Consider the following 23,392-nt stretch of genomic DNA (forward strand, 5'->3'; position numbering starts at 1 on the left):
TGGCCCAGAAATTAGGTTCGGGGGCTTGCCGCGCGTGCAAGTCCCCGATGTGCACTTACCCGGCGCGCTGACATTTCAATCCTGGCCCGCATTGCATTTCCTCTCACTGGCCCGCTTCAGGTCCTGCCGCGCTGTGCGTGCATGACCCAGCGGCGTACTTCGTGCGATGAGCCGGCTGGGATCACGTGAGCACTGGGCAACCAATGGGAGGTTGCAAAAGTTCATTCATGAGTTTGATAGTAAGAACTGTCAAACTCATGAAAACTCCTGGCCCCAAAACACTACTTAAACTTGAAAGAAAATTTAAAAAAACATCGCACTACTTAAATGAACTATAAATAACTGTAAAAAACTATTTTAAACCATTTTAAATTTTGAAAAAAATTATTACACAAAAAATCGGGGCTAAAAATACACTTACCTTACTGTAAAGTCTTCAAAAATAATGAACCTATGGGAAAAGTTTTCTAATTTTACTTAATAGACCACTTACCTGTTAAAAGTAAGTACTTACGGCTGCTTTTTTCACGCGTAAAAACTGGAGTCTTTTCCCCACGGGCAACTCTTCAAAAAAAAAAGGAAGTTCAGCGCGCACGCGCTACCTGAAACCTCGCACGCGTTCCGCCTCTTAACCCCTTGGGTCAGAGGAGAGGAAATGCCGGTTTTCCCCGCATGCGCTGTGCATGCTGAAAACCGGCAATTCCTCCGGGCCCACGCGTGAGTACCCCGTCCGTACTCGTGCGTTGGGACAGGAATTACTGGCCCATTGACTATTACTATTGTAAGGAATGAGTATAATGTGTGGGCTTAAGAAACTATGGCCTAGAAATTGAGTTTGCGCTGCGCCGGGGCTTAACGCCGGAAATTTAGCGCCGGTGCTAAGTCGCGCTGTGCGCGCCAAAAATTCAGTAGCGCCGCGCCCAAACGGCTGCCGGCGCTACTGAAGGCTGTTTGCGCCTGAAAACTGGCGCTATTCCGGCGCTGCGGCGCCCGATGCGGTGCGGCAGGCTCGGGAAGTGCAGGCCTCCTCCTTCAGTTAAGGAGGAGCTGCCTGCACCCGCCCGCTGGCCGGTTAAATCGCCACAAAAATGAGCCCGGCACCTCGGAAGTGCCGAGCTCGCAGCCGAGAAGCATCTGTTCCGCGGGGGGGGGGTGGGGGAGTCCGGGGAGGGAGGTGCGGGCAGGCGGCCGGCGGGAAAGCGGCCGGCCGCCGCTCCACCTTTATGCGCCGGCGCAAAGTCGTGCAAGACTCTGTTGCCAGAGTCTTAGTTGCGGCTGCCACGGGCGAGGCGGCCGCAACTGAATTTCGGCGCTGGGGCCCGTCACCACGGCAACCGGGACGCTGCGCACACCGATGACGTCATCGGTGCCGGCGCAGCGCTACCGGTGTAACGCTGATGTTGGGCCCTAGTCAATTTCAAAACCGGCTGTAAGTCCAGCGCAATGCCCTCTAGCGCCGCAAAATGGCCGCTAAGCCCACTCAATTTCTAGGCCTATATCTGTTGTGAAAATGCTTAATTGGCAATAAAGTTAACTAATAATTATTATAAAAAAAGTTGCTAGCTTTGGTTTCCTGAAGTTGCTTTTTTTGGTTTGACTATATAAAAAAAAAGTAGACATACCTATTCCTGATCTGAGCTGCTCTGAGCAGAGGGAGCGCTAAGTGCAGACTGCAGCATTTCCTGGCATGCTGGGGTGGGGCATGGGAAATCTGATAATTACCTCTGCCTCCTGGCTGGTTGGCCAGACAGCATTGATAGGATCTGGGAGTAGGCAACCATCTGGCTTATTTGCAACAAGGGTACAAGTCTGGGTGAACTGAAGAACAAGAATAACCTACTAACCTTGAGGAAAAATCATAGAATCATACAGCACAGAAGGAAGCCATTTGGCCCATCGTGCCTGTGCCAGCTCTTTGAAAGAGCTATCCAGTTAGTCCCACTGTCTTCCTCGTTCCCCATAGCTCTGCAAATTTTCCTTTTCAAGTATATATCCAATTCCCTTTTGAAATTATCAATACAAAGATAAAAGATCCAAAAATCTGCCAGGCTTCTGTCGGTTTCCCATCGTAACTCCGGTGGGAGAGACTGGTGGAAGCCATTAGAAAACACAGAGGTCTGGTTGTGATTGTTCTCCACCATTTCTGGAGTTTCCTGCTGCACCTAGTAAGGTGTGGAACCTTCGTCCACCCATTCCTTAGAAGCCACACATCATCGGGAGGGTGGAGCCAGGGGTGGGGACTCCCATATCCCTGGCTCACATGGTACCCTACTGTCGGTCGATATGCCAAGTGAAAGGAGGCATGCTCACCTCCAGATGAGCAGAAATTGGACCTCACTGGAGTCTTTGGTTGGGGGGGTGGGGGGGTCGTCTAGGCCAGGGAAGCAGAAGAAAAGGTTACATTTTAAAAAACAAATCTTTATTCGGCCTCCTTACATAGGGGACCAAGGGGGAATTGGGTGGGGGCCCGGGTAATCCCTGACTAATGGCAGGTCGGCGCCAGGTTTACCAGCTGCATGAGGAAGGCTTGCACTGGAGATCAACTTGTAGTGTCTTGGGTGCGTGTCTGCTCCCATTGACCCTCGCAAACTGGTGAGGTCAGGGCTTGAGGACACTGACATAATTGTATCCCGAGGACTTTTAATCCCCAAAATTTTAAAAGTGACAAGCTTATTTTTACTAAGCTGTATGAATTCATTGCAACCTTACAATTGCTGATTTTTGTATTGCAGGCTAGCAGAGATGGAAAACAGAAATGGATCTTATTTGAATGACAGCATCTCACCCAATGAAAGCATGTATGTATTCGAGTGAAGTTCAGTACCAGTATGTATTTTTTGAGGGGGTGGGAATGCCATGTGAGAGTTTAACAATTTAAAACAAAACATTTATGAGTGCGATAACCAGAGTACACTGCTTGGTTCCATGTGGATTTTCATCTCTAGATTTAATGATTAGTCCCTTGGAATTGTTTTTTGGTATAGAATTATACATTAAGCAAGCCACAGATACATTAGTTGCTAGAGCAAGCAATTTGATCCCCCTGTAAATCGGATATACCCAGTCTATAAATTGGATAGAGTTCCGTTATGCTGGATCTCTGCCTATTTCTCGCCATAACTTTTAGCAGGCGCATGTAGCGCTGTCCATTTTTGGGCAATCACGTGCAAATGAGGCAAAAATGACAGCATGGCATCAAATGACCCATTTTCTGTCATTTCTGTTTCATTTATGCTGTATTCTCACCCTAGTAAAATGAGCACTTAAGGCTATTTGGTATATGGCCAAAAGAGGCAGAGGATTTAAAGAGCCCAATTATAGCATAAGTTCGAAGCCTATTTCTGACTAATTTTTTAGGCCTTTTTTCCAACTGTTACCAACTTCTTAAACTTCTGCTTTTGTGCTGTTTGCTGTTGGGTAGTCATTCCTTCCCACTTCCGCTCACCCCTCCACTACACAATTCAGATGGTTCTCACAATGAGAATCCTTCTGTACTTTTGCTGTTTGGAAGAAAAAGAGGAGAAGCAACAGAGAGATGGTAAGCTGGTCAGGCACCTGTCCTCCCAGTCCCTCCATACCAAAATATACAGGCAAAGACGTGCATACCTGCAGTAGTTAGAGAAGCAGTGCCTGCGCAGGCTTCACTTCATAAAGGAGGATGCCACTCGGTTATATTACGTGCTACAAGGGAGCTAAAACCCACCTCCACCATAGGCACCACATTGCCAGTAGATGTTAAGGTTGTACCATCCTTAACCTTTATGCAGCGGAATCATTCTAAATTGCCACTGGGGACATAGATAATATTATCCAATCCGGTGTGCACAGATACCTTAAGCAAGTCTTAGATACAATGTTTGCTAGAGCAAGCAATGCGATCCTCCCAATGGACAATCAATGGTAGCATGACACAACAGTATAATTTTACAGACTGCCAGGATTCCCAAAGGCCCAGGGAGTCATAGACTGCACCCACATGGCCACTTGTGCTCCCTTGCTCAATGCCTTTCCTACCACAGGAACGGATTCTGTTCTCTCAATGTAAAGCTTGTTAGCGGGTAGCAACCCTGCATCATGGAAGTGAATGCTTGCTTTGCTGGGATGCTTTCACATTAAGATAGCCCACTATTTTAATCTCATTTTAAGATAGTTCACTTTCTAACCCAGAAAGGCACGTCTCTAGGTAGCTTTTGGAAGATCAAGGCATGAACCTATGCAGTTTTCCAAGATATCAACTGAGCACCAGCATCATGAGGTCAATTAATACACTTCAAGATACTTCTGCTGGGTCTCGAAAATTGTGGTTGTATGCTAGCTGCAGCACAACTTTACCTGACAAAGAGGCCTCTTTGAGGGGCCCGAGAGTAACAAGGGGATCAGCAGGAGGAGCAGCAGCTGTTTGAAGAGCTTGTAGAGGATAACCCATTCCAAACTGCAAGAGACATTTATGCCACTCTAAAACAGGAGACCTTCTCTTGGATATCATATCTGACTAGCGTATTAAAAGTGGTGTTTACATCTTTGCTCCACTAGTTACTCTCATCTACAGACCCTTCTTTGTATGCAAGAACTCACAAAGCTCTCATTCATGTCAGCACATGAAAGCAACTTCCACACCTTTCCAAGAACAGCATCTGCATGTACAATAACCGCAGTACAACCATAAGTTCAACGTGAAACCATGTGTTTATGCCAAGTGATTCTTATCACAGTGCTTCTCCTTATTTCCAGTATATGAAGGATGTATTCTTCAAGCTAGCCTTGTGCTTCTTCTCCTGGCTCCATCAGTGACCAAGTGTGTCATGGCTGGCTGCTCTGTTACTACAGAAACCCCCGAGGACCAAATTGGTCTACATCTCACGGTATTAAATCCTGCTGCAGGCTCCAGCTCCCTTGTGTTGCTGCATGGGCAACCGGGCTCTGCTTCCTTTCTGCCACACGTGCAGACATCTGAAGGGGCAGGGGGGAGGGCGCACATGCTGCTTTCCTGACAGGCAGCACGATCATCCGTGGCCATTCTGGCCATGCCACTAGTACTGGTCACTAGATCAGCTTGGTCGCTAATCTGCGAGAAATAAGACCTAATAATAACATTGAGAGCAGTGAAGCCCTGACTCATGGTTGTCTACTGATTGCTAAGCCTGTCAAAGCCAGAAGGGACAGCCCTCTCTAATTTGGCACCCCAGGCCTCTATTGCACCAGTTTGAGCATCCATGGCAGAAGCACAAACCCCACCTTAATCCTCCGACATGGGGCCTCCATTGCAGATATCCCTGGAGCTGCCCCACACTCAGTGATGCACTACAGTGTTGTGAAACTATCTTCCAATGTTTTACATATGCTGCTAATGGACTCCTGCAACTGAGCTGCTATCGGCATCACACTTTCTGATATAGCTCCCAATGTCTGCAGCAATGCTTGATGCCCTGAAAGCACTGTTCTTTTACAAGCTGGACACACAGCATCTAGATCCCTAGGCTTGTCAACTAAGAGGTGATGCATTCAGACTCTCCTGCCGGCAACATCTTTCTCCTCATGGCCACCAGGTGCTGCTCTTGATCATTTATGCTGTGTGTGTGACCCAGTGCACTCCTGTTCTGCTCGCACTTGAACTCCCCCAGGTGGATATCTCTAAGCTGGTGCTTGTGAGTGGTATTGTGTGCTGTTAAATGCTGACAAGGCCAGATGCAGTGGGACTTCTTCTGGCATATGTTACAGAAAAAAAGAACTTGCACCTCAGGATGGCCTCACAGCCAATGAAATATTTTTGAATTGTAGTAAGGAGGGAAATGCAGCAGCCAATTTGCACGCAGTTATGTCTCTCAAATATTGACCACAACATCAGAAGAACTTCCATACTCTTCTTTGAGCCATGAGATCTTTTACACACACATGAGAGGACAGATAGGGCTTTGGTTTAATGGTTCATTTGAAAGACGGCACCTCTGAAAGTGCAACACTTTCTCAGGACTGCACTGATGTGTTTGAACTCGCAACCTTCTGATCACGGGGGTAAAATTGGGGGTTATATCTCTGGCTGGCATTGTGCAATATTATGTGAAATAATCAAACACACTTATTACCATACAAATGACCTTAAAGTACAACGTATTCGTTTTCACACACTCAATTCTTGTAAATCTTCTTGCACACTAACACTACAGCATCGCGTGGACATGAATCACTCAGTATAAATCATATTATTAGATTCTATGATTGAATTCTGGGACTCTACCATCCATTGGTAACACAGCCAACGTGTCTGCTGCAGATATTATTTAAAAGAAGAATTTTTCAGATCTGTGCATATTACGAAGAATGACACAGGATAGGTAGCCTTTCAGGGCAGTATTGCATGTCAAAGTTCAGATGATGTTGCTGATTCATTCCAGCTTTGCGCTCTCAGTTTATGATACCATCTAAACTCTTTGATATGTAGCTGCCCTGTTAAATACTTCAAACACATGCGAGTCATACCGGACACAAAAGATAGCTGTGGTTGTTGGATCGCAACAATCTTCAGCTGCTTCATCAATGATCTTCTGTCCATCGTAAAGCCAGGAGTAGGGTTGTTCACTGAGGATTCGCTCAGCTCCAGTCACTATAGCGAATATGGCCTACAGCAGGATCTGGACAACATGTAGACTTGGGCTGACAAGTGGCAGGTAACTTTCATGGAACATAAGTGCCAGATAATGACCATCTTGAACAAGAGAAAGCTCAGTCATCTCCCCTTGACTTTAAATGACACCACCATCACTGAGTCCCCCAACATCAAGATCTTGGGGGTCAGCACTGGCCAGAAGCTTAACTAGACCAACCATATCAACACCATGAGAAAGGCATATAGTTTGCAATGGCTAGCTCACCTCTTGACCCCGCAAAACTTCTCCACCATCTACAAGTCCTGGGTGGATGCAGCCACGAAAACAACACTCAAGAAGCTCAACACCATCCAGAACAGAGAAGTTTGCTTGATTGGCACCTCTATCACTGAACTCAATATCCTCTCCCTCCATCACTGGTGAAGCAGCTACATAATGCACTGTAGCAACTCACAAAGCTTGCATCAGCAGCATCTCCCAGTCCCACAACCTCTACCGCTCAGAAGGACAGGAGCAGCAAGCTCATGTAAGCACCAACAAGTCCACATTGAACCTCTAGGTGGCACACCATCCTGACTTACCGTTGCTTAATTGTCAGTGGGACTGTCCAGGAATTCCCTATCTAACACCATCATGGGAGCATGATTCAGCACAAGGATTACAGCTGTTCAAGGTGAAGATCCACCACCACTTTTTTGATGAAGTAACAGGGAGGATTGATGAAGGGAATGCAATGGATGTTGTTTACATGGATTTTCAGAAGGCATTTGACAAAGTACCACATAGAAGGCTGGTTAACAAAATTGAGGCTCATGGAATAGGTGGGTCAGTGGCAGCTTGGATAAGGAATTGGCTTAAGGACAGAAAACAGTGAGTTGTGTGAAATGGCTGTTTTTCAGACTGGAGGATGGTAGACAGTGGTGTTTCCCAAGGGTCAGTGCTGGGGCCACTGCTTTTTTTGATATATTTAAATGACCTGGATATTGGAATACAGAGTAGAATTTCTAAATTTGCCGATGGGGGCACGGTGGCATAGCGGTTAGCACTGTTGCCTCACAGCACCAGGGACCCGGGTTCAAATCTGGCCTCAGGCGACTGTCTGTGTGGAGTTTGCACATTCTCCCCGTGTCTGCGTGGGTTTCCTCCGGGTGCTCCGGTTTCCTCCCACAGTCCAAAGATGTGCAGGTTAGGTTGATTTGGCTATGATAAATTGACCCTTAGTGTTAGGGGATTAAATACGTGGGGTTACGGGGATAGGGTGGGATATGTGTCGGTGCAGGCTCGAGGGGCCGAAACGGCCTCTATCTGCACTGTGGGGATTCTGTGATTCTGTGATGACACCAAACTTGGGGGTGTGGCAAACTGAGGATGATGCCAATCGACTGCAACAGGACATAGAAAGGCTAGTAGAATGGGCAGACAAGTGGCAGATGGAATTTAATACAGAAATGTGTGAGGTGATGCATTTTAGCAGAAGGAACAGGGAGAGGCAATATACACTTAATGGCACAGTTTTAAAGAGTGTGCAGGGACAGAGGGACCTAGGAGTTAATGTGCATAGGTCCCTGAAGGTGGTGGGACATATTGAGAGAGTGGTTAGTGTTGTGTATGTACCTTTAAGGGAATAACTGGTCTCAGACTGCAGTACCGGCAGTGACCACCCCTGTATAAAAGGCCCTAGCAGGCTTCTGTAGTTTCAGTTTCCAGGTTGTCTCCATTCAGTAAAGACTTGTTATAATCAACTGCAGTCCGTGTCTCAATTATACACGGACATAATACTGGCGACGAGTAAGAAACGAACTTACCTGCAACTCAGCAGCACCTCAGATGACGTTATTGAAGGTCGAAGCCAGAAGAAAGAAAAAAAAAAATAATCCAAAGAAACTCGAGAAACGGGCGTCGACCGTGGGCAACCGCCCTCCAAATCATCGAATTGAAAAGTGCAGGAGGGACTGTCGAGAGCCAGGCTTTGTTCTCCAGTCTGGGGTTTCCCAGCTAATCGGGCTGGTGGCAGGTAGTGCACTGATCCTTCCTGGGCTGCGGCGGGCTAGAGCTCGATCGGGTGGCTCTGCAACGGGGCCGGGCAGCGAGTCGGGAAGCAAAGAGAGAGAGGGTGGAGCACACAGGGCGCGGCCGGTGCTTCGAAGCCGGGCAGCGCTCGGACCTAAGAAGAGGGAGGGAAGTGTCCCAGAGGGTCCGCTCCACGACGGGAACGGTTCTTCAATTAACGGAGCAAATATTGAAGCGTGATAGAAAAATAAAAATACCGCGGAGAGCGGCGTTGGCAGCAGCGATCGGGGAGGCGCGAAGACCATAGGGCGTCGCCATTACAGGATAGTAAAATAAATATAATCGCCAGCAACAGCGTTGGCGGCAGCGGCGGGAAAGCGCGGGAGGCGCCATCTTAACTCGGCAGGGAAGAAGGAAAAGTGTGGGAGGTGCCATTTTGATCCATCGGGGACAAAGGCAAAGCGCGGGAGGCACCATCTTAGATTTTCAAGATGCCAAAGACTGGCGATATCACTGCCTTCGATAATGCAATAGAAGACTGGACCACGTATGTGGAAAGAGTCGAGGTATATTGCGAGGCAAACGAAATAGCCGATGAGAAAAAGGCATCGGTATTGCTAAATTTAATGGGCGCAAGAACGTACGGCCTATTGCGGGACCTGATTACTCCAGCCAAACCGAAGGCGAAGAGTTTTAACGAAATTGTTGCTATCCTACAGGAACACCTAAATCCTACACCGCTGCTGATAGCAGAAAGATTTAAATTCCACAGGAGAAATCAGCATAAAAATGAGAGCAATGCTGATTACCTTACGGAACTACGCAAGCTATCAAAGCACTGCCAGTTCGGAGCAGGACTGGCAGATACCTTACGGGACGAATTTGTCTGTGGACTCCTGAGTGAAGGAACCCAGAAGAGGTTACTCTCAGAGAAAGAGCTGACGCTAAATAAGGCTTTCAGCGTGGCAGTATCGTACGAAGCAGCAGCAAGGGGAGCTGCGGAAATACAACAAAAGCCACAGGAATACGGCACCCACGAAATGACACGGGGATTTGCAAAATGTTATCGCTGCGGCAGAACAAACCATGACCAGAAGGACTGCTGGTCCAAGGACAAAATATGCAGGCAATGCGGAAAGATGGGACACATTGCACGAGTTTGCAGGTCTGGGAAGAAGACCAACGACAACAAAAAGGCTACTAAGGAACCGTACAGGAAAGTACAAAAGATGACGGACAGTAGTTCCGAAGACCAGATGAGCGATAGTGAATCCGGGAACAAGAGACTAAGCTGTCTCAAACTTCACAACGTAATCGCAAAAGAGGATCACCGAACCATTTGGGTCACCCTCACGATAGCAGGGTCCCAAGTCAAAATGGAATTGGATACAGGATCAGCTGTAACCGTCATGAATCGACGAGACTACGACTGGCTATTCTCACACATACCCTTGAGAGAGACACCCATCGTCTTGAGGACGTATACGGGGCAAAAAGTATACTCCAGAGGAAAAATAAGGGTGCCTGTCGAATACAACGGCAAGAAAATACGGAAATTGTATCTCTACATTCTGCAAGATGGTGGACCACCGTTATTGGGACGTGAATGGATCAGAAAGATAAGTTTAGACTGGCACTCCATTCAGGCACTGACGGTGGCTGGTAAAAAGGATGACGACGTCACTCCTGGATGATTGTCAACAATCTTAGCTGACGCCAAAGAGGTATTTCAACAAGAACTGGGCACTCTTAAAGGCGTAACCGCCTCGATAAAAATAGAGGAGAATGCAATTCCCAAGTTTTTCAAAGCAAGACCGGTACCATATGCAATTCGCCCAGCCGTCGAGGCAGAGCTGGAGAATGCAGGCGTGTTATCTAAGGTAGACTGGAGCGAGTGGGCGACACCCATCGTTCCTGTCATGAAGAAAACGCTAAACAATATGTCTGAGGAGCCAAGGAAGGTTCGCATCTGTGGGGACTTCAAGGTGACGGTGAACCCAGTCCTTCACACAGTACAGTATCCTCTCCTGAGGATAGAAGATATTTTCGCCTCACTATCTGGAGGGAAGCGTTTTACAAAAATTGACCTAGCACAAGCATATTTGCAGATGGAGGTTGAAGAATCCTCTAGGAAGTATCTCACGATAAACACTCACAAAGGTCTTTACCAGTATAATCGACTGGTATTCGGAGTAGCATCAGCTCCGGCGATATGGCAAAGAGCGATGGAACAAGTCCTGCAAGGGATTCCAGGGACTCCGTGTTACTTGGACGACATCCTAGTGACAGGTGAAGATGACAGTGAACACCTTGCCAACCTAGAGCAGGTGCTCACTAGACTACGTGAACATGGGCTACGAGCCAATCGCCCCAAGTACGAGTTTTTTAAGAAACAGATATCGTATTGTGGCCACGTGATTGATGAAGAGGGGTTGCATAAGTCCCCTGACAAAATTGAAGCGGTAGTTAAAGCTCCAGCGCCTGAAAATGTGTTGCAACTGAGGTCATTCCTCGGATTGGTGAATTACTACCATAAGTTTTTGCCGAATTTGTCCACAATTCTGCATCCGCTGAACGCCCTACTACGAACGGGAGTAGCATGGAAATGGAGCGATGAATGTAAGCGGGCCTTTCAGAAGAGTAAGGACCTAATCACTTCAAGAGAAGTATTGGCTCACTACAACCCATCACTACCGATAAGACTGGCGTGGGATGCGTCTCCCTACGGCATTGGGGCGGTACTGTCACATAAATTACTTGATGGTTCAGAGAGGCCGATAGCTTTTGCGTCACACTCGCTAACTTCAGCCGAGCATAACTATGCCCAGATTGACAGAGAGGCCCTCAGCCTGGTGTGGGGGGGGGGTGAAGAAGTTCAATCACTACCTGCATGGTCAGAAATTTACTCTACTAACTGATCATCAACCTCTCTCCATTTTCAACCCTCAGAAGGGCGTAGCGATAATGACGGCACAACGACTACAGAGGTGGTCCCTTTTCCTAGGGGCACAGCAATATGACATCGAGTACAAAGGAACTAAACAACATGGGAATGCTGATGGATTGTCGCGCCTACCGTTGCCGACGGTGGAAGAGGAACTGGCAGTGGATCCAGTGGAGTTATTCCACTCGACTATAGTCGAATGTCTCCCTGTGATGAATGCAAACATAGAAAAGGAAACACGAAATGACCCGACACTCTCCTGGGTCTATGATTTAACGGTGAAGGGATGGCCAGCACATGGCGAACCACTGCTGCCAGCATTCTCGCCGAGAAGAGAACAGCTGTCAGTGTGCAGAGGAACCTTGATGTGTGGATCCAGAGTAGTAATTCCACCCAAATTGAAGGATAGAGTGCTCAATGAGCTTCATGAGGGTCATCTGGGAGGGGTAAAAATGAATAACTTTGCCAGAGCGTTTGTGTGGTGGCCGGGAATCGATAGAGAAATCGAAGAGATGACCAAGGGCTGTACAGGATGCCAGAAGGTCCAAAACGCCCCACCACAAGCCCCTCTATATCCATGGGAGTGGCCCTCATCTTCATGGCAAAGGGTGCACATTGATTTTGCTGGTCCCTTTATGGACTCGATGTTTTTAATTGCGGTGGATGCACATTCAAAGTGGCCAGAGGTAATAAAAATGTCCTCAACCACCACAGAAAAAACTATCACAGTCTTACGAACCATATTCGCCAGGAATGGGCTGCCTGAACAGATTTGCTCTGACAATGGACCACAGTTTGTGTCTGAAGAGTTCCGGAGGTTCTTCAAGAACAATGGCGTTAAGCATTACACATCCGCCCCATATCACCCAGCCACTAATGGATTGGCCGAGAGGTTTGTTCAAACATTCAAGAAGGCTATCAAGGCAATGTGTAATGAAGATATACCCCTACAACACAAGGTGGATAACTTCTTGTTTGCCTACCGGAATGCGACACATGCGGTTACCAACCAAACTCCAGCCATGATGTTCTTCAATCGAAGACTACGATGCCGCTTGGATTTGGTTAAGCCAAACGTCCGAAGAGATGTGGAGAACAGGCAGTTTCAGAATATGAATGAAAGGCCGACCAGGAGTTTTAAGATAGGTCAACCAGTTTTGGCCCGGGACTACCGCACAGAGAAATGGCAGCCAGGAACGATCTGTACACGGCAAGGACCTCTAATGTATACCGTGGACGTTGGAGAGAGCATTGTAAGACGCCATGCTGACCAGATTGTAGAGTCACTGGAAAACGTCAACTCCACACCACGATCTGATACACCTGACAATGAAACCGAAGTACCAATTGCATCTACCGCAGAATCGGTGATATTGGAAGCAGACGAACCAAACAACGACATTGATCCCGACGCAACCTTGCTAGAAGAACCTGATATCCCAAAGAGGCGTTATCTAGACAGAATCAGGAAGCCTCCTCAAAGACTGAACTTATAATTGCTTAACTTCAACCAATGTATCTAGCAGCCGTAATTGTAATTAGTTATTTAGTTGTTAAATGAATGTTATGTACTGTTTATCTAAAAGGGGAGGAATTGTTGTGTATGTACCTTTAAGGGAATAACTGGTCTCAGACTGCAGTACCGGCAGTGACCACCCCTGTATAAAAGGCCCTAGCAGGCTTCTGTAGTTTCAGTTTCCAGGTTGTCTCCATTCAGTAAAGACTTGTTATAATCAATTCCTGCAGTCCGTGTCTCAATTATACACGGACATAATAGTTAGCAAAGCATATGGGATCTTAGGCTTCATAAATAGAGGTATTGAGTACAAAAGTAGAGAAGTTATGCTGAACCTTTATAAAGCACTGGTTCAGCCACAACTGGAGTATTGCATCCAGTTCTGGTCACCACACTTTAGGAAGTATGTGAAGGCACTTGAGAGGGTGCAGAGGAGATTTACCCGAATGGTTACGGGTATGGGGGATCTTAGCTATAACGACAAGTTGGAGAAGCTGGATTTGTTTTCATTAGAGCAAAGGAGGTTGCGAGGTGATTTGATAGAGGTGTACAAGATTATGACGGGTTTGGATAGGCTAGACGGGGAGAGGCTGTTCCCACTAGTTGATGGTACCAAGGACTAGGGAACACAGATTTAAGGTTTTGGGCAAGAGCTACAGGGGGGGATGTGAAGAAAAACTTTTTTACGCAGCGAGTGGTGAGGACCTGGAACTCGCTGCTGATGGAAGTGGTGGAAGCGGACACACTCAATGTATTCAAGGGGAGACTGGATAGGCACTTGAGGGAAATAAACTTGCAGGGCTACGGGGACAGAGCGGGGGAATGGGACTGACTGGATTGCTCTACAGAGAGCTGGCATGGACTCGATGGGCCGAATGGCCTCCTTCTGTGCCGTTATGTCTATGACCAGCTTCTCAAGGCAGTAGGGGTGGCAATTAAAGTGCATCCTCGTCTGCATCACCCAAGTGTGAAAGGAAATGAAGAAACAATTAGAAAGATGCACTTTTTATACTTATATTTGTATTGTACAGGTAGACTACCCTTTATCCGGACTTCCGAAAACCGAAACCCTCTAAAAACCGAAGGTTTTTTCGTTCAGCGTAAGTCGTGCGTACGACTTACGCTGAACGAAAAAACCTTCGGTTTTTAGAGGGTTCCGGTTGCGGAAGTTCGGATAAAGGGTAAGTCGTGCGCACGACCCCCCGCCGACCCCCCCGCCAGCCCCGACAACCGCCGACGCCGCCGACCCCGCCAGCCCTGACAACCGCCGACCCCGACAACCGCCGACCCCCCCGCGGACCCCGCCGGCCCCGACAACCGCTGACCCCGCCAGCCGCCGACCCCCCCCGCGGACCCGCCGGCCCCGACAACCGCCGACCCCACCGCGAACCACGCCAGCCCCGACAACCGCCGACCCCGCCAGCCCCGACAACCGCCGACCCCCCCGCGGACCCCGCCGGCCCCGACAACCGCCGACCCCGCCAGCCCCGACAACCGCCGACCCCCCCGCGGACCCCGCCAGCCCCGACAACCGCCGACCCCCCCCGCGGACCCCGCCAGCCCCGACAACCGCCGACCCCCCCCCCCCCCCGCGTACCCCGCCGGCCCCGACCCCCGCCGACCCCGACTGACTTACGCTGAGCGTCAGCGTAAGTCGTGCGCACGACCCCCCGCCGACCCCCCCGCGGACCCCCGCCGACCCACCTTCCGAAATCCGAAATTCTCCTTTATCCAAAACTCAGCTGGTCCCGAGGTTTTCAGATAAAGGATAGTCTACCTGTATAATATGAGGACCTGGAAATGAGACTGCAGCTTGAAATACTTGCCTTTATCCTCCTCGCTTCCTCCCACATTAAAGAAGGTTTTTTTATGTACAAAAACAAGTCTGGATAAAACATTAAATTAGGGTGAAGATTACAGGTTGCATTTCTGAAGTTGAAAATAATAGGTGTTAGTTGACATAAAGATCAATTATAAGGAATTGCTGAAACTCACTAATTGAGTCTCCTGACAACAGGAATTTAAGCAATAAAGATTTTCACAATCCAAGGTTAAATGTCATTTATTTTTAGCCACGCACACTCTATAATTAATTAATGATGAGGATTATAGCACAGACAAGTCTCTAACTTCGTGTTCAGTTGTGAGGCTCTTCACAGATCTAGCTGTTACTTTTTGGGGGAGAGTGGAGAAAATACAGTATCATTTTTGCCCGTCTCATTCTTCCTGTTTTTCACCACCTGCCCGAAGATGTGATCCCTTGCTGGGGCCAGGTTCCACAGGTGCTGGCCTCCCTCCGGTACTTGCGCATGTGACCATTCTTCATGTGTGAGCCTAGGCAATGAGTGTTGGTAGGCCAACTATAGGAGGATAACAACTGTGCCCAGCGCTGTCCTGCCGTGATATCCACATGTGTGCGCTGACAGCAGTGGTTGCCAAACAGCAATCGCAAGCAGAAACCATGGCTGGTTTTACGCTTTCCTAACCTGGGGACTGAGGTGCCTATGCTGCTGCTCCAACTCAGCATAGACTGGAGGCTGAACCTTTCTTGTCTGTACGGCTTAACTATTCACTGTTTAAACCATGAGTCACTGGGGGAGCCTTCTCTTATGGTATTCTTATTCTGGAACGGTTGTGCAGACTTTACGTCAGTTGTGGTGTAGGTTTGGCTTGAAAATCTAAGTACGTACTGTACGGAGATATAAATAAGACTCCAGTTTGGCTTCTCTGCCAAGAGCTGCAAAATAGGTGGACCAGAATCTAATGCATGTTATCACAAATCGCCCTATCCATTTACTCTACCAGCCCAACTGAAGTAGACTTAGGCTAATAAGCAGTTTGAATCTGTGTACAGCCAAGTGAAATGAACCACATGCAATGGGCACTTTGATATCCTCTGAAACTTGGAGTGTCACTGCACACATGCAGGAGCCTGAATAAGACACGTGGCATAGAACATACCCACTACAGTACTACTTCTCAGACCTGCACTTTCTTCCAGTGCAGCTCTGCTGAGAGTGCAGGAGTGGCAGATCTGTCCTATTATTGAACATGCCTCATTTACACTCATCCTTGTGTTGGTGACAGAATTACCAGCTTTGTATACGTATGCTTAATAATATATCAAACAGTGGTGGGGGGAGGGTGGGTGCGGGGAAGAACCACAGTGAGCAACACATCTGCTACCCTCAGGTCTGTCATGTTGTTTGTAGATGGGCTGAGCAGACTATACATATGCTCCCATTTCCCTACAGCCTTTATCTGGCAGCACTCTCCTGCCTGCCTGTCATTGCGGCAGAGCCAGAGACTGGGTGAATGGAGGCAGGACTAACTGGATTAGGGAACCAGTTTCCCAATTCCTCAATATCAAGAATGAAAAATATTACCCTTGAGGAATAGGATGGAACAATAATTATATTTACATTAATTAAAGAAGCATATAGCTACTTTAGTTAAATTCTTCCGGAATGTAGTTCATGCAGGTCTCCTTAGCATCATGTGCCTTGGTGGGTCAATCTAAATATTCAGCTGACCAAGTAATCTCCCTTCCAAAAAACATAAAGGCAGCAGTGGTGTTGGTATTGCATTGTTTACACAGTTTTCTCATAAACTTTACACATAACTAGAGCTCCGTTTATGGAAAGATTAAAATTTGAATTCAGTTTGGATGGACTGTTGTCCCAAATCCACCTGCAATGGAGCAAAAAACAGGCATCGGAGACAGTGACTGCCTCTGAAGCTTATGTGGGAAGGAGATGAGGATAGAATTTTCAAAGCATGCTGTACAGTACCTGGTGCATCCTGCTGATGAATAAGACTTCATGTATATCAAAGACACTGCGGTGTTGTTGAGCCAAGGAGACTCATTCTTCCTTAACATCCCTTTTGAAATTATGGATTAACCTGACTGAATTCACAGACAACAAGTTGCATTCCAGTCATTCACTTCCAAATAAAAGTACTTTTTATCATATAAAAGGACACTGTACTGGAGTGGGTTATCTTCTCAGGAAAGCCTTATGAAGAGCTGTTGCATTTAGTGGCAGAGTATTGTACAGGGTCATGTACTCCCCATGTGATTTTAAACCAGGAGTATACTGAGTTCCTCTCAACTGGTTGCAGTGTACAAGAGAAAGAAAATACTGTACACCAAGTTTAGGTAATTTATATCAAGCCTAATTGCATTGAATTGATAATCTGTCTGATAGACCAGTAAGTGAGCAACAGAACTTTATTTCGGAGCTTTCATTTGTCACAAAAGTATGAAGCAATAAAATGTTGCATTGATTAATTGTCAGGGCATAAGCAATTGCATTTATTCAAAGTATAGGAGTTGTTAATTGCTGTTGATCAGGCGGCTCTGTCATAAGCTTGAGGCTTGGTATCGTCTGGTTTTATTTGTGCACTTTGATTTTCAGTGGTATACTAAAATAAATCAATTACATTGTCACACAACTGACAGAGCCAGACACAAGTAACCTTTTCTTTAAATGTTAGTTTAAGCTACAATGTCCAGAAATGGAACACAGTCCAACCACTGGGCAAAGGAGGAATTGTAACTGGAAGGAAGTTAGTGTGAAAATAGTTGTGATATTTTATGTGCACTTCATAATTGAATTGGTTACAGTTTATATCAAGAAAATATTATTTCTAGTAAATGCCATCAGGCAGTACTTTTTAATTCTTCTATTTGTTCTTATGAGGAGGGTAGTGTTTCGTTATGCTTCTGTTTATCAAGTGTGAACTCGAGGAACCAATAGCTTTGAAAACATTGTGAGGATGTGTTTTTTTTTAATCCAGTTTGATAAACAAGTCCCCACATCAGATATTAATTGAACAATTAGCTTCTGACCTCATTCTACAGTGCGTAAAATCTAAACATCAAACGAACTATAGCTGCATTTTGCCATTATTATAAATGTAAAGACACATTGGGCCAATAATGCAGTCCCCACACAGCCACGATGGGGCCAGGGTTGTTCAGGCCCTCCTTCGCTTGCACAGGCCTTAGCTGACTTCACCCAATATTTCAAAGTCAGTTCATTAGCATAATATCATGGTGCTCCTTTGCATAGCACATGACGCATTGGGAATGCCAGGGAGAGGTGTTGCTATCAGCAGGCTACTGTTTCCAATTTGAGCCAGGGCAGTGTTTTCAGGGAAGAGCAGGGCGTACAGGAAGGGGCAGGTATAAGGGGTGGACAAGGCAGGCAGGGGCTCAGTAAACAGCCAGGCAGAGGAATTTTAAAAATGTATTTTTACGGCCTTGCCTTTGGTGCCTGTTCCAATTGGGCGCTTCAATCACATTATAGGTACACCCCATTATTTAAACTTGGGACTTTAATGAGCTGTAGGCAGGTTGTAACAAGGCTGCCCTGCTGCCTGGCCCCTTGTGGTGCACCTTGGGGCTTATTTCAGGCCTCCTCACTCGATAATGTGAGCACCACACTGCTTTGACTGAAGCTCCATGTAGTCAACAAAGTGGAAAAATTAAGTATCTTTTTTCCCCCACATTTTAGGACTAATTTCACATGGAAAAAGTAAAGCAACCATACTGTGTTTGTTATCATTTCATGTTAATAGTATTATACCATTAAAAAAAAAATGAAGGCAAGAAAATCAAATATTTTGTCTGTATTTTTTATTAACATGGAGGAGTTATTGGGGTAGGGATTCACCTTGGGCAACAGCGCAAAACGGGCAATAGTACATCGGCAACCTGTTTTAACTCCACCCGGTTTTATTTTCCCATCACTGGAAATACAGATGCGCTTTTGCCAGTTTGGCGCATCCGCTCAAGTCGAATTTATACCCCACTGAGCCCAGCATTGTTGAAAAGCTCCATTAAACTCCCAACTGTTCATTCACCACCTTCATAGAAACATAGAAGATAGGAGCAGGAGTAGGCCATTCGGCCCCTCAAGCCTGTTCTGCCATTTAATGAGATCATAGCTGATCATCCAAATTCAGTACCCTGTCCCTGCTTTTTCCCCATATCCCTTGATCCCTTTAGCCTTAAGAAATATATCTAACTCCTTCTTGAATATATTTAATAAGTTGGCCTCAACTGCCTTCTGTGGTAGAGAATTCCCCAGGTCCACCACTCTCTGGGTGAAGAAATTTCTCCTCATTTCAGTCCTAAATGGCTTATCCCTTATCCTTAGACTGTGACCCCTGGTTTTGGACTCCCCGCCATCGGGAACATCCTTCCTGCATCTAGTCTGTCTAGTTCTGTTAGAATTTTATAAGTTTCAATGAGATCCCCTCTCATTCTTCTAAACTCTAATGAATATATGCCTATTAATCGACTCAATCTCTCTTCATACATCATTCCTGCCATCCCAGGTATCAGTCTGGTGAATCTTCACTGCACTCCCTCCACGGCAAGAACATCCTTCCTCAGATAAGGTGACCAAAACTGCACACAATACTCAAGGTGTGGTCTCACCAAGGCCCTGTACAACTGCAGCAAGACATCCTTGCTCCTGTACTCGAATCCTCTGGCTATCGAGGCCAACATACCATTTGCCTTCTTAACCGCCTGCTGCACCTGCATGCTTACCTTCAGCAACTGGTGCACAAGGACACCCAGGTCTCGTTGCACTTCCCCTTTTCCCAATCTATTGCCGTTCAGATAATAATCTGTCTTCCTGTTTTTGCCACCAAAGTGGATAACCTCGCATTTATCCACATTATACTGCATCTGCCATGCATCTGCCTAATCACCCAACATGTCCAAATCATGCTGGAGTTTCTCTGCATCCTCCTCACCGCAAACACGCCCACCCAGCTTTGTGTCGTCTGCAAACTTGGAGATATTACATCTAGTTCCCTCGTCTAGATCATTAATATATATTGTGAATAGCTGGGGTCCTAGCACCGATCCCTGCGGTACCCCACTAGTCACTGCCTGCCACTCGGAAAATTCTTTGCTTCCTGTCTGCCAACCAGTTCTCTATCCAAGTCAGTACCTTACCCCCAATCCCATGTGCTTTAACTTTGCACGCCAATCTCTTATGTGGGACCTTATCGAAAGCCTTCTGAAAGTCCAAATGCACCACATCCACTGGTTCTCCCTTATCTATTCTACCAGTTACATCCTCAAAAAATTCCAGTAGATTAGTCAAGCATGATTTTGTGAATCCATGTTGACTTGGTCCGATCCTGTCACTGTTTTTCAAGTGCTCTGCTATTACATCTTTTATAATGGACGCTAGCATTTTCCCCACTACCGATGTCAGGCTTACCAGTCTATAATTCCCCGTTTTCTCTCTACCACCTTTTTTAAATAGTGGGGTTACATTAGCTACCCTTCAATCCATGGGAACTATTCCAGAGTCTATAGAATTTTGGAAGATGACCAGCAATGCATCTACTATTTCTAGGGCCACTTCCTTAAGTACCCTAGGATGTAGATTATCAGGCCCTGGGGATTTCAATCCCGTCAATTTCCCTAACACCATTTCCCTACAAATACTGATTTCATTCAATTCCTCCCTCTCATTAGACCCTATGTTCCCCGATATCTCTGGAAGGTTATTTGTGTCCTCCTTTGTGAAGACAGAACCAAAGTATGTATTTAATTGGTCTGCCATTTCTTTGTTCCCCTTTATAAATTCCCCTGATTCTGATTGCAAGGGACTTACGCTTGACTTCACCAATCTTTTTCTCTTCACATATCTATAGAAGTTTTTACAGTCAGTTTTTATGTTCCCTGAAAGCTTACTCTCATATTCTATTTTCTCCCTCTTAATTAATCCCTTTGTCCTCCTTTGCTGAATCCTAAACTGCTCCCAATCCTCAGTTTTGCTGCTTTTTCTGGCCAATTTATATGTCCTCTCCTTGGATCTTATGCTATCCCTAATTTCTCTTGTTAGCCACAGTTGAGTCACCTTTTTTGTTTTATTTTTATGCCAAACAGGGATGAACAAATTCTGTAGTTCATCCATGCGATCTTTAAATGTTTGCCATTGCCTATCCACCGTCAACCCTTTAAGTAATGTTCCCCAATCCATCCTAGCCAATTCGTGCCTCATACCATCATAGTTTCCTTTATTTAAATTCAGGACCCTAGTCTCTGAGTCAACTACTTCACTCTCCATCTTAATGAAGAATTCTATCATATTATGATCGCTCCTCCCCAAGTGGCCTCGCACAACAACATTGCTAATTAATCCTTTCTCATTACATAATACCCAGTCTAAGATTGCTTGATCTCTAGTTGGTTCCTCGACATATTGGTCCAGGAAACCATCCCGTATACACTCTAGGAATTCTTCCTCCACAGTATTGTTACTAATTTGGTTAGCCCAATCTATATATAGATTAAAGTCACCCATGATAACTGCTGTGCCCTTATTGCACGCTTCTCTAATTTCCCGTTTAATGCCATCCCCAAAGTCAGCATTACTGTTTGGGGGTCTGTATACAACTCCCACTAACGTTTTCTGTCCCTTGGTATTTCTCAACTCTACCCATACAGATTCCACATCATCAGAGCTAATATCCTTCCTTACTATTGTGTTAATCTCCTCTTTAACCAGCAGTGCTACCCCACCTCCTTTTCCTTTTTGCCTGTCCTTCCTGAATATTGAATACCCCTGGATGTTGAATTCCCAGCCTTGGTCACCCTGGAGCCATGTCTCCGCAATTCCAATTACATCATATCCGTTTACATCTATTTGCGCAGCTAATTCATCCACCTTATTACGAATGCTCCTCGCATTAAGACACAAAGCCTTCAGGCTTGTTTTTTTTAACACTCTTAGTCCTTTTATAATTATTATTTACTGTAGCCCTGTTTGATTTACACCCTTGATTTCTCTGCCTTCCACTTTTGCTTTTCTCCTTCCTGTCTTTTGTTTCTATCCTTGCTTCCCTTTCCTCTGTCTCCCTGCACAGGTTCCCAACCCCCTGCCATTTTAGTTTAATCCCTCCCCAACAGCACTAGCAAACACTCCCCCTAGGACATCAGTCCCGGACCCGCCCAGGTGCAAACCGTCCAGTTTGTATTGGTCCCACCTCCCCCAGAACCGGTTCCAATGTCCCAGGAATTTGAATCCCTCCCCCTTTCACAGCTTCACAGTGTCAGTTCAAGACACTGCTACATTGACTTGAAGATGTCATCTGCTGACAGGTTTAGTAACTTCCGCCAACCTCATTCCCCTGATGAAGTCAACAGATATATAAAAAGAGTAGGGAGGAGGAAATAAACAACGGACGTTAATGAACCGAACCGGACTGAAAGCTCTCTAATGAGGCTATAACAACCTTTTAAGGGGTAGTATTCCGATTGCGCTCCTGGTGGGGAGCCTCACCGGCTGGCAACACAGATTGGAAATTGAATGTGTGCTGTGCATGTTTTTCTGACCATTTAAATTAATGGTTGGAAAATCAGGAACAGCATGCAGCCTAATTTCTAATATTCAGTCATGGCTCCTTGCTGGTGGCTTGAAGTTGGAAAGTGACTGTTTGCTGTTTTGTCCTGAGTGTATAATAGAATATATGTGTTTTGTTCGAAGTCTGATTAGTACACAAAATGCATGTGCTGATTGTGCCCTCACATTTCCACCCTCCACCCAGTTATTATATTTCTCCATTTAGTTTTGTTTGGTTACTATCCCTCCTTCCATTGTTATTTCTCTGTTGCTGCATCACGTGTCATTCCCCAATCAAGAGAATGGGCAGGTGACTCGCCCACAGCTTGTTGCTGATACCTCTAGATCCATTCACTGGAAAGTGCACAAGAAATCCAGAGTGACTTCACGTCTAAATTCAAAGTTTGCATCACGGTGAAGTCAGATCTGCACACATGCTACTCAAACCAGCCTCTGACTGCTAATGTGATGTTTCATGATTGAGAAGATTTATGGTGCATTCCTTCATCAAAATGTGACTGATGGTACAGGCAGCCATTCAGAGTTTGTATTTAACTTGAAAAATGTACCTTTTTGTCCCAACTTTTAATTCCCCGTCTGCATTGAGCTAGCTGATCTCGACTGGGCCAGAAGTCAGCGTGCTAAAGGTCTTGAGATGTTTTGCTACATTAAAGGCACTATATAAATGCATGTAGTAGCTGTTGTTGTTACAATTAACCCGAGTACACCTGAGCTAGAAATGGAAATATCAGCCAGGGTTATCACTCAATGATTGATATTGAGTGGCCCCTACAGGAAGGGCATAGGTGTGAATGTTGGGTGAAAGGAAGTTAGGATTTGGCTGCAGTGCCCCCTACACTTTGGCCGTGATTTTCCCTACCTTGGCAGGTCTGTGGCGGGCGAGGTCAGTGGTGGCTCGCGGCCTTGCTGCTGGCTCCAT

General features: G+C 46.2%; 1 protein-coding gene across 10 annotated transcripts in view; it reads left to right on the plus strand.

The window, feature by feature from the left end:
- dmd (dystrophin) overlaps positions 1–23,392 on the plus strand; it is a 2,562,635-nt gene that overhangs the window by 2,483,209 nt on the left and 56,034 nt on the right. For all 10 annotated transcript variants that reach the window (XM_086007360.1, XM_086007362.1, XM_086007361.1 and 7 more), the window contains one exon: positions 2,733–2,798. In XM_086007360.1, the coding sequence (XP_085863486.1) occupies positions 2,733–2,798 (66 nt within the window). The remainder of the gene's footprint in view (positions 1–2,732; positions 2,799–23,392) is intronic.

Source organism: Somniosus microcephalus, chromosome 14 (genome assembly GCF_052327205.1).
Source record: "Somniosus microcephalus isolate GS21.2 chromosome 14, FLI_Smic_1.0, whole genome shotgun sequence".
NCBI lineage: Eukaryota > Metazoa > Chordata > Chondrichthyes > Squaliformes > Somniosidae > Somniosus > Somniosus microcephalus.